Source organism: Anolis carolinensis, chromosome 1, assembly GCF_035594765.1.
Source record: "Anolis carolinensis isolate JA03-04 chromosome 1, rAnoCar3.1.pri, whole genome shotgun sequence".
Classification (NCBI taxonomy): domain Eukaryota; kingdom Metazoa; phylum Chordata; class Lepidosauria; order Squamata; family Dactyloidae; genus Anolis; species Anolis carolinensis.
The window spans coordinates 156300056-156312430 of NC_085841.1; the positions used below are offsets into that span (position 1 = coordinate 156300056).

Consider the following 12375-nt stretch of genomic DNA (forward strand, 5'->3'; position numbering starts at 1 on the left):
ATTGATTATGAAAAGGCAGACTGCGTTGGATAATCCAGAACACTGTATAAGCGAATGTTGGATAAGTGAGATTCTTCTTTAATATGAAATAATTACTGGGATAGAATAACGCAGAACAATATAATCTCTAAAACCAGGACAGTAAATAAACAGGGGAATTCCACACAGGAAACAATCAGGGCCAGCTAACACCTCCCAACAAAGTATTCCCATCATCAAAGTCTGGCAAATCCTGTTTTCTCAGGGCCACAGACAGTAGAAGCACATAAAATATCGCAAACAACATCACTCTGAAAACAAGGGTATTCCAGACAGGAAACAATCAGGGCCAGTTAACACCTCCCAACAAAGTATTCCCATCATCAAAGTCTGGAAAATCCTCTGTTTTCTCAGGGCCACAGACAGTAGAAGCACATAAAATATCGCAAACAACACCACTCTGAAAACAAGGGAATTCCAGACAGGAAACAATCAGGGCCAGCTAACACCTCCCAACAAAAAATTCACTCAGGGAGGAAACAGCCAGGCTTTAAAGCTGCAAGGCCATTACATCCTAATCATTTTTCCTAATTGCAGCATTCATACTTGCCTCCAACAAACAAACAAAACCAATCAGAAATATTGTATATTCACAACCTTTAGGAAATAATATCCCCTGATGGCGCAGCGTATTAAAGCGCTGAGCTGCTGAACTTCTGGACTGAAAGGCCACAGGTTTGAATTGGGGGAGCGGAGAGAGCCCCCACTGTTAGCTCCAGCTTCTGCCAACCCAGAAGTTCGAAAACATGCAAATGTGAGTGCATCAATAGGTACTGCTCCGGCGGGAAGGTAACGCCGCTCCATGTAGTCATCCCACATGACCTTGGAGGAGTCTACGGACAACGCCGGCTCTTCGGCTTAGAAATGGAGATGAGCACCAACCTCCAGAGTAAGACACTACTGGACTTAATGTCTGGGGAAAACCTTTACCCTTGACCTTAACTACCACCAATTCCTCAATACTTTATTTCCCATACCACCATACTTTGCCACAGCAACGCGTGGCCGGGCACAGCTAGTATATATATTTATCATTGTAATTATTATTTTAAGTCATGCAAATATATACAAGATAAACTACTCGTTCTTTCATTTCTTTTTATTAGCTTAATTTTCATGGTTTCTCCAGCTTTGCTAAATATAATTTGAAGGAGTGACGTTCACTGGTAAATAGCCCTCCATAACTCCTCAGAACAATACCATGGAAGAGAGGGAAACGACAAATCAATTTAAACTTGTAACTTACAGCTTCTTTAAAACAATAGTAAAAGGTATTTTGTTATAGAAGGTATTATCATGGTTTTTGAATTTAATAATCTGGTTTTTCTTTCAGAAAAATATAGTAAATAAAGATATTAACGTCATCTGCTTTCCCAAAGCTCTAGGTTGCTGGATCTCCTTATTACTTAAACATCTCAGTCTACCAAGGGGAATTACTGAAGGCTATTCTAGTTATTGCACCTCCTACAATTAGCTTGGAGCCCCCGGTGGCACAGTGGGTTAAACCGCTGAACTGCTGAACTTGCTGACCAAAAGGTCGGCAGTTCTAATTCGTAGAGGGGGGTCAGCTCCCACTGTTAGCCCCAGCTTCCCCCAACCCAGCAGTTCAAAAATATGCAAATAGGAATAGATCAATAGGTACAGCTCTGGCGGGAAGGTAACAGCACTCCATGCAGTATGCTAGCCACATGACTTTGGAGGTGTCTACGGACAACGTTGGCTCTCCAGCTTAGAAATGGAGATGAGCACCCCCCCCCCCGAGTTGGACACAGCTTGTCAGGACCCAGGCTGCAGAGCACCAATAACCATGCGCAGAGACCAGAATCTATCTAATATCTTTATTAAAGGAATATATAAAGTCAATAAAAACAAGTGAAGAATATAGTTCAGAAGTAGACCTTTCAGGAAAGGTCAAATATAGTCCAGGAAAACAATGTCCAATATGAGATATTAAAGTCCAAAGTTATAATCCACTTCACCGAAACACACACTATTCGACAAGCAATAGTGTGGGGAACTGTCCATAGTCTTTGAGGCTTAAGGTAAATCCGAAGGAAACTGGAAAACAAGGCTTGAATCAGAGAAGCAAGGTCCGTGGTTTAAAACGCAAGGCAAGGCAAGACTTGAAACTTGGCAAGATCAAACTTGAAACAAGGCAAACATGAATCAAAAACTGAGTCCATAGAAGTCCATGGTACAAGGCTGGGCTGGAACTTGATCCGGGATCTGGGAACTGGAGTACGAAGTCTACACACGATCTCACTCCTCAAGCCGACGAATTGACTCCGCAAGGATTCCTTTGCGGGCAAACACCTATATAGGATCTTGTTTTCCCGCCAAGGAACACTTTCTCTGGGGAACAAGAAACGAAACCTATACTGTGTCCAGATGCATGACTCCTTAAAGTTTCCCAAGGGAAGCAGACTTAATCAGCTAATTGTCTGGCAGCTATCCTGGCGCTCCGGCGAGTCGCCTCTCGAGCGCCCCTATCTTGATTATAATAATCCCGGCGAGAAAATGGGGGAGATTTCTGCTCAAGGCTTGTTTGGCTGACTTCTTGTGGGCAAACATCTTGCAGGTGCAAGGGCTCCAATTCTGGCTGAAACGGTGGGAAACCCAAGTTTTCCTCTTCATCTGCCTCAATAGTACCAGGAACGAGACTACATGGCCCATGAGTCATCACACAGCTAGACTTAATGTCAGGGGAAAACCTTTACCTACAATTAGCTCAAAAACAAATAAAAGGGGGATCTCTGCAGAATATGTAGGCTCCTCAAAATTTGATACACACCTGAGGCATTTATCATATTTTAGTAATTTTATATGATGTAATGGAGCAGGCATATTATGTGTACCTGTGAAAATATTCACATGAAGTTTATATATATGTGTGTGTGTGTGTGTGTGTGTGTGTGTGTGTGTGTGTGTGTGTAGATTGCCATGTGTAAGCTATATATAGTGAAACTGATTAAAGAATTTTAATCAGCGCCAGTGCTGTAGTTTAGCATTAGTGCTCCTGATATTAAGCAGTTCTACTTAGCATTTGGTTGCAAAAATGACATACAATGTGAATGAAGCAGCATAAGGTTAAATTGAGTTTTCAGCTAAATAAACATTTTGGATGCCTGCAGCTATTTATGGGTGGAATATATTTTCCATTTGGTTTATAAAGTACATATTCTGAATATTCCCTTAGAAGTTTTCTACCTTCAAGAAGATCGTCTTCTTCAATGCCTTTGACAACTTTAGATTTGTAGTCTCGGAAAAACATATATTTAAGTAACCTTCTGAGCTTTTTCTATATTGGAGAAAGAAGAAAAGAACAGACACTAATTAAAATTTAATTCAGATGCTGCCTGCTATTTATGCACAAAATTTTGTACATAGAGCAACAAGCACAATAATTGACAGGATAACATTTGTAGACATTCACACTTAATCATACCAAATATAAGTCTGTAAATGAATACATGTGTAAATACATTTCAGTTCTAAACTTATTTATGTATATGCACCCTTTTTTTGCAAGAGCCACTTACTTTGCTGGATGCGCTAGCTGCATCCTACCTGACACAAATAAAAATGAAGATGTCATTTGGTTCAGTAATGCTGATATTGCTTCAAAATACACAAATACAGCAGAGGAAAATAATGGCACCTGTTATGGATAAGCCATGTTGTTTGTTTTTTCAAATGGAGTGACATCTCTCATATAGCTCAGACATTTAATAATCGAGAGAGCATATCGTGTTAATTCGGTTTTACAGACATTATTTCAAGTCAATTTTCTTAACTTATTAAAAAAATTCAGCAAAGATCGATCAAATCAAACCAAAACACAAGTCACAAAATTAGATATTTCAGGGAGTAAATTAGAACATTACATGGATTGAGATGGGTATAGGATTCAGATCTAGGATTTAAAATAGAGTCAGTGGTACTTAATCTGGAAAACTCAAGCATATAAATCAATTTCAGCACAACTGAGAGAAAATGCTTTAAAATTATATATAGATTACTATTATCCACTTAAACTACATAGAGTTAATAATGGAATCCCTAAACTATGTTGGAGAAAGTGTGGAGAAACATGTGGTTAACATGCCCAAAAGTACAAAGATTTCGGGATGAAGTTCAAGCATGGATAAAACAAATAGTGGAGAAAACAACACTTCAGGGGAGTCTTACTACTGATTTCTGTATTTGAAAGTGAGAATAAGGATTTGGTAACTAAACATCCTATAATGCTTATGTGAACTGTTGCAAGACTCGAAATAGTCAGAACATGGAAAAAACTAGAGACTTTATCGATAAAGAATTAGTTAAATAAGATATTGGCTATCCTGCTGTCAGAAAAGTTAACCTATAAATTAAGATTCACAAATAGAGAAATAAAAGAAGACCTATTTGAAAATACGTGGAAACCATTTATGAAATACATAAGCAAAAGTAATGGAGAATATAAAGATTACAGTCAATTTAACAATGCAATTTTTAAATTAAATAATATAATAAAATAATTTCAAAAATAAAAAATAAGATTTCAGATCAATTTTATTACTTTTACACATGTGGTAGTGTTCTAGGAGTATTAAATGAGCCTCATTTTTCCTAAGACCAATTACCTCTTATTTTTACAATTAGCAACACATAACCTAACAAGAAGTACACAAATGATCATTACACAAAATGCTAAACAGACAACATAGAGGCATATAATGTTTTTATACGTAATTGGTAGCTCCAAGAAAGGTGAAATATCATTGGAATTGCATTAGAAGAGGATGGGGTTTAAAATTTGTTTTAAATGCCCCTAATAGGATCTCAAGTAAGAGGTTCACTCTTACTGAAACTACCAGATATTTTCTACTTTGGGCAAAGATCCAACTTAATTCTAAAACACCATAAATTCCACAAATCCATGCCTGGGTAGTTGCTTGAGATCTCACAACTACATCCTGTTGTTCACCTCATGCAATGGCTGAGTTCTCCGCAAACATCAGGGATGACATACAGGGTTATATGCATACATACAGAACAATTAGTCTGAAAATAAGCAGGAATATAATGGAGACAAGAAAGTGAAGTCCAGGACTTTTTGTTAAGGATAGGTCAATTGAATGCAACATTAGAATAAAGGATTGTGAGAAAATTTGGCCTAGGATAAAAAAATTAAGCAGGAGAATGACAGATTGAATTTGGTAAGGACATCAGTTTGTCCAGAGTAAACACATTCTTCAAACAATCAAAAAGGCAACTATATGCATGGACATCAGTTGCTCATCAATATAGAAATGAAATAGACTGCATAACTGAAAGCAGAAGATGGAGAAATTCAATCTACAAAAAGATCAGTCTACAAACACATGAGCAGGAAGAGATTGGCGCACATACCATGAACTGCTAATATCAAAGCTAAAGCTAAAGAACACTAAACCAACAATCACACCAAAATACAACCTAATGAACATCCCTGCAGAATTTAAGCATAATGTAAAAAACAGATTTCCACTTGTGAACCTAACTGACTAGAAGCCAGAAGAACTCTGGTCTGAAACAAGGAACACTGTTAGGAAGTAAGGCCAAAAGACACTATCTACAACCAAAAAGAAAGTTAAGCCTCAATCTATGATAGGTGAAACTCTTAAAACAGTTACGGATAAATGGGAAGCACAAGTAAAAGGTGAGATAGAGTTAAAACCCTGAATATAATAATTCAACCATTTGTGGTCAAGGAAAACTACTATAATGATTAATAGAGAGAAAAAGAAGTTGAAAGCAAAAAAGAACAGGTGACCACTTTCACAAGATCTGAGAAATCAAAGGGAAATTTCAACCAAGAGTAGGAATATTGTATGACCAACTGGGGAGCATATTCCTTAAAATAAAAAGACGATGGAAACAATACATAGAATAACTTTATAAGAGATGAAACAATGATAGACTCATTCAAGAGAGATCAGTTTGAAGAAGAACCTACTATTTTAGAGAGTAAAACGAAGGCTGCATTCAGACCACTTGGAAGAAATAAATCACCAGTAACAGACGGCAGACCAATAGTTTCAAGCTACAGAGACAAAATGTACTCCAAATTCTGTCAACAAATCCAGAAATTTTTTTTGGAAATGCTCAATAAACATCCCAATGCCCCTAAAAGAGGGGACGATTGCAATAATTTCCTATGCAAGCAAAATGATGCCCAAAATCCTAAAACAAAGACTTTTACCTTATATGGAATGAGATACCAGATATCTAGGTTGGGTTCATAAAAAAAGAGGCAACTAGGGATCATATTGGAAACATACAATGAATAATGGAGCACACCAGAGAATTACAGAAGAAAATCAGCATGTACTTTTTAGATCAGTGTTTTCCAAACTTATTTGGTCTACCGCCCCTTTCCAGAAAAAATATTACTCAGCACCCCCTGGAAATTATTTTTTAATTTTTTTTAATAACAATTAAACAGAAAGATATATATATATATATATATATTAATGTTTCTACCTTTTTCGTAAAATATAGTAAAGGTGTAAATTAGAAACATTGAAGTTTGAAATTATGAAACTATTTTTTGAACTCAGAATAGAAAAGTAATGCACCTGTGGCCATCACCGCCCCCCTGGATCGCTGCAGCGCCCACCAGGGGGCGATAGCGCCCACTTCGGGAATCACTGTTTTAGATTATAACAAAGCCTTTGTACAGATCATGAAAAAAAAGACAGGACATGAGAGAAGCCTCCCACAGGATGATAAAACATCAAACATCTGGGCATCCCCTGGGCAATATCCTTGCAGACAGCCAATTCTCTAATGCCAGAAGCGATTTGCAGTTTCTCAAGTTGCTCCTGACACACACACACACACACACACACACACACAAATTCCTTAAAGACATGGGCATGTCTCAACATTTGATTACAGTGATGTGTAACCTGCACTCTGGACAATAGGCTGCCACAAGAAGAGAATTCAGAAAAATGAAACATTCTTCAGTTGGCAAGAGGTTCTGGCAAGGCTGCATCTTCTCACTCGACCTGTTTAACTTTTAGAATGAATAGATAATACGTAAAACAGGATTAGACTCAGAGTAAGAAGGAACATGAATTTGTTTAAGACATGTAGGTGATATCATACTACTAGCGGAAAATAGCCAAGATTTTGAACAATTACTGAAGAAAGTCAAGGAGGAAAATGTAAAAGCAGGGTTACAACAGAACATTAAGAAAAAAAATCAGGCACAGATAGTTTATATAACTTTACAGGAACCAATTAATAAATTGAAATTGTTAAAAAGATGCTCCATACCTTGGCTCAGTCATTAATCAGAATGAAGACTGTAGTCAGGAAATCTGAACATTAGGACTTGGAAGGACAGCTATGTAACAACTAAACAAGAACCTGAAGTAAAATGATGAGTTAAATACTAAATGTCCATGTCATCATATTTCTAATTACCATGTATGGTTGCGAAAGCTGAGCAGTAAAGAAAGCTACTAAGAATAAAATCAAATTTAAAATATGCTGGAGAAGAGTTCTACAGATACTGTGTGGAATTTAAAAAGGCAAATAAATGGGTCAAAGAGCAAGTCAAGCATGAATTCTCTCTAAAACGAAAATGGCTAAATGGAGACAGTTGCACTTTAGAATACGCTGAGAAGCTACAACTCATTAGGAGAAACAATAATCCTTGATGAAGTAGAAGGCAGTGGGAAAAAAGGAAGAATGTGTTATAGATACAATCAAGATTTAATCAAGGAAGTTGCAGTCCTATGTCTGCAAAACCTGAATACAGCTGCTGATGGCAGGGTAATTTGGACATCTCCATTCATAAGTCCAAGTCAATTTGATGGCACTTAACAACAAAAAATAAAGTGAAAGACTGCAAAGTCTTAAGGGTACGATAGGCTGCATTCAGTGTTCCAAAGAACACTCAAATAATCAGCTCGATCTGTTTATATGCAGCTTATTTTAAATTTAGCCACATTCATTGAGTATATAACTTCCATCCACACCCATTTATATACTGTACCTTATCTTTGCGCATCAAAAAAATAAGATCTTCAGCAGAGATGACTCTTGCTCCTCTCATTTGAGAAACCTCAGAGGCTTGCTGCAACTATAAATAAAGGAGTAATATGAGTGAGATGAATGGTGGCAATGCTTTCTTTTGTTGGATATGGCCCTAGCCACAGATATGGCCCTGTCATACCATAACAAGCCTGAGCTAGATGTAGTACAGTAGAGTCTCACTTATCCAACACTCGCTTATCCAACGTTCTGGATTATCCAACACATTTTTGTAGTCAATGTTTTCAATACATCGTGATATTTTGGTGCTAAATTTGTAAATACAGTAATTACTACATAGCATTACTGCGTATTGAACTACTTTTCTGTCAAATTTGTTGTATAACATGTTTTGGTGCTTAATTTGTAAAATCATAACCTAATTTGGTGTTTAATAGGCTTCTCCTTAATCTCTCCTTATTATCCAACATATTCGCTTATCCAACATTCTGCCGGATCGTTTATGTTGGATAAGTGAGACTTTACTGTATTCCAAAAATAAAACACCATTAAAATTATAACCCATAACTTGATTTGCAAGCCAGCATGGTGTAGTTGTTTGAATTGTGGACTAGGAGACTGAAAGCCAAGACTGAAATCTTAGCTAGGTTATGGAAACACACTGGATGACCTTGGATAAGACACATTCTCTTAGCCTCAGAGGAAGATAAGGGCAAGCCACCACTGAACAAATCCTGGCAACATTCGGCTCTTGCCTTATGGTGACCGGATCGATTTCATAGTGTTTATTTAGACAAGGAGTTATTTGAGATGTGATATTGCCAGTTCATTTCAGAAGAGCTGGTATTTATTGGCATCTTATTTCCAACCAGGGCTGACCTGCTTATGTTCTAAAAGCAGACAGGATTTGGTACCCTTAGCATTTTCATTTTCAATTTCAAATTATGACAGGTTTAACAAAGGAAGATAAACATAAGAGGATAAAATAGATAAAATAAAAAATGGACAACATATATAGAATGGATAAAAATGGAAAAAGCCAATACAAATATCATAAAGAAATTACGAGAGTTGTGCACATGGCTAAATATAACAATATAGTGGAAAATTTGGTCAAGAAATTTGGTGATGGGGGGATAACATGGGAGTTTTCTTTTCTTTATTTTTATTATTGTTTGTTTAAAATCTAGTAGTAAATGCAAATAAGATGAAGGATATGTAAAATATATAAATAAAAGAAATAAATAATCCCTAGGAATGCTGAATACAAAATGTCCTACATGTACTTCCATCAAATGAAAATAAGTGTAAATACTGATAATAGGATTTACAAACCCGCTGGATTTACAAGTTCTCTCAACTTGTCAAGAGAACTGTCAAGAGAACCCAGTGATAGGTTTGCCATAAGAGTTGACAAAAGTCAGAAATAACTTGAGGGCACACAACATACTCTTAACAATACGTCAAGGAGTAAGTTACATTTATACAGTCTTACAATTACAAACAGCCCTTTGAAGGAAAAAATAAGGCTGATGTGGCCCTCGGTGAAAATGAGTTTGACACCCTAGCCTTATGTCAGAAATGACATATGTCAGAAATGACTTGAAGGCACAAAACAACAAGAAACCTTGATTAAATAACTGAGGATTTTAAAAAATTTCACTGACCTTATTTTAACAACTGCACTTGCAGAAGGCCTGTATCATTCTGTCCTTTTACATATCATCTATATTCATGTTTAAGTTGACCTCATGTGTAAGTTGTATAAGTAGGTTTGGGAGCCAAAATTATGGGTTTTGATATGATTCGTGAATAAGTCAAAGCTCATTCCACAGAAAATTGTCAGCAATGACACAAAGAGCTAGCTGCTCTTGACTGCCACCCCCACCATTTTCCAACCAGGGATCTCAAAAAGGTGTGAAGTCATGCTAGGTAGTTATTGCTTCTGTTGCTTCACTTGTTTACTTGCTGTTTTGTTTTTGTTTTTTTGTTACGGTCAGAGTAGCCTATGGGATGCCTATGGGTTCGTTGTGGCTATCCTGCCGCCCAGGGGTGGGAGAATAGGAGCACACTGCCACTGCCACAGTTATAGAAGGAACTGGTACAGTATAGGGTCTCATTGGGTGAGGAAAGTATAAGTAGCAGAAGCCACAGCAGTGGATAAGATGAGAAGTGGTTTGACAAAGGAGGAGAGGGAAGAACAGTCTTTAATTTTATTACCCATGAGTAAACCTTTTCCTCTCCACTCTGAGCAGCCCAGAACAGAAGGAGCTTAATCTGTCTCAAGAGCACAGACTAAGCTACAGTGTCCAGAAGTAGAATGGTGACAACAGAGATATATTCACATTCACTCATAAGTGAACTCAGGGTAGTTTGGAGTGGTTTTTTTTTCCAAGTTATAAATGAGTACATACATTACTTAAAAATTTGAATACTTCAGTGGTTTGTAACAAATATGTAACTGGTAAGAAAAGTCAATTAGGGAATTAACTCTTGCTGAATTGGATCTACCTTTAAAACCTGGGCAATTCCCTTACAGATTATTAGCATTTTGTTCCAAACTTCAGTTTGCTACGGAAGAAGGCAAAGGGATGAAACACATGGCTTATGGCAGGCATCTCCAACCTGGTGCTATGATGATTTGTTATTCTACAACTTCCATCCATCCCTGTACTGGATGTCCCGGAGTTACAAACATCCGACTTACAAATTACTCATAGTTACAAATGGGGGTGAGACAACACAGAGAGAAATCTTCTCCAAGAAGGGAAATTTACTCCTGAAAGAGTCATCATGAGGAAAAGGAGTCTTAACTGAAGCTTTATCGCCAAACCTCGTTTCCACAACAAGCCAATTTTTTCAAAATCCAATGATCACAGGGACAGAAAGTGAGGTGAAATCTTCTGAACATTGGCATAGATAGCAAAATGAACACCACCGGGATGTTAACCCATCCCTATGTTCTTTAAAACTTATACGTGCATGTGTATGTGTGTGTGTGTGTAGCTGGAGTTACACTTATAAATGTATCTGTTCGTAACTTGGGCCTGCCTGTACTTCGATCCTGCCTTTCTCCCACAGCAAAATTCAAAGCATCTCACAAAAAACCCCTCACAAAATTACAAGAAGGGCATATATAGTTAAGGCATATGAAATGAAGATTAAAGAAATATTAAACAGAACTCCCACCATCCCCAGCCTGAACAGGTAGTGTGGAGAATCATAGAATTAATTACTGTTACGAGTCAGACGCCAGCCAATATAAACAACTCAGTTTATTGCAAAAACAACACAAAAGAGCCTAAGAAACAACCAAAAGGAGGTTCAAAACACTTTCTCTTCAGTGTGAGGTAACAATGTCCAAAAAGAACTCAAAAGACCCAAACTTGGGATATAATCTGATTATCCTGGGAAATAATCCAGATTAAAACAAATTTAGTTGAAAAGGCTAGAAACTCGCTCCACCTGCTGGTTGGAGCTAAACAAACACATGAAAGGTACCAGCAGTAACCTACACTGACCAACGGCCACACAATGCCCCAAAATGTTTCTAAAGCAAAACCACGTTGTAAAGGAGAAGTCACAGCTGCCACGTCCGGTCCGCATCGTTAGGGAGAAGTCACAGTCACCGAATTCCAGTCCAAGGTAAACACAAAGAGCCAAAGCGACGGAGGCAAGCCGGCAGCTAATGCATAAAACCAGCACAAGACAATCCAGCGTAAACCCACACAATGCCAGCCCCCGTTGCCACTAAAAACCTGGGTTAACACTTACGTCCCAAAGTAGTCTTTCAAACACGTCTTCTGTTTCAGAGATCCCAAAAAGCGCCCAACAAAACACCTTGCCGACTGCAAAGTTACATTAACAACAAACTTACTTTTATTTACAAGTCCTCCACAACTGGTTGCTGCAAATCCTCATCAGAGCTGGAGTCACCCAACGCCCCACCTCCAGCTGCAGCCCTTCTACGATCTCTCCAGCCAGACCACCTTCTATCCAAACCCATAACTCCCCAGGATCCATCTGTATCGTCTCTGTGCCATCTCTCAAATGTACCACTGCTTGTGGGCTCCTCAAGAATCTCCCGGATCTCCTGAACCTTAGTCCAATCCATCACCTCACTCCCAGAGTCTGACATCCCATCCTCCTGACTCCCAGTCCCACAATCCCCTTCAAAACCCTCAAAGGTATCATCATCAGAGGGCTCCATAAGTATTTCCCGGATTCTCTTCCTTTGTTGCTCCTCATCAGAGTCTTGCTCACAAGCAGTTTTCCTGCCTCTTCTAATACAACTAGTAGGATCTC

General features: G+C 38.0%; 1 protein-coding gene across 8 annotated transcripts in view; it reads right to left on the reverse strand.

The window, feature by feature from the left end:
* The window catches only part of supt3h (SPT3 homolog, SAGA and STAGA complex component), a 293254-nt gene that overhangs the window by 86327 nt on the left and 194552 nt on the right, over nt 1–12375 (reverse strand). For 7 of the 8 annotated variants that reach the window (XM_062957052.1, XM_062957059.1, XM_062957071.1 and 4 more), the window contains 2 exons: nt 8072–8158; nt 3247–3337 (listed from right to left, as the gene is read on the reverse strand). In XM_062957052.1, the coding sequence (XP_062813122.1) occupies nt 3247–3337; nt 8072–8158 (178 nt within the window). The remainder of the gene's footprint in view (nt 1–3246; nt 3338–8071; nt 8159–12375) is intronic. The other variant, XM_062957063.1, reaches the window with a different exon arrangement.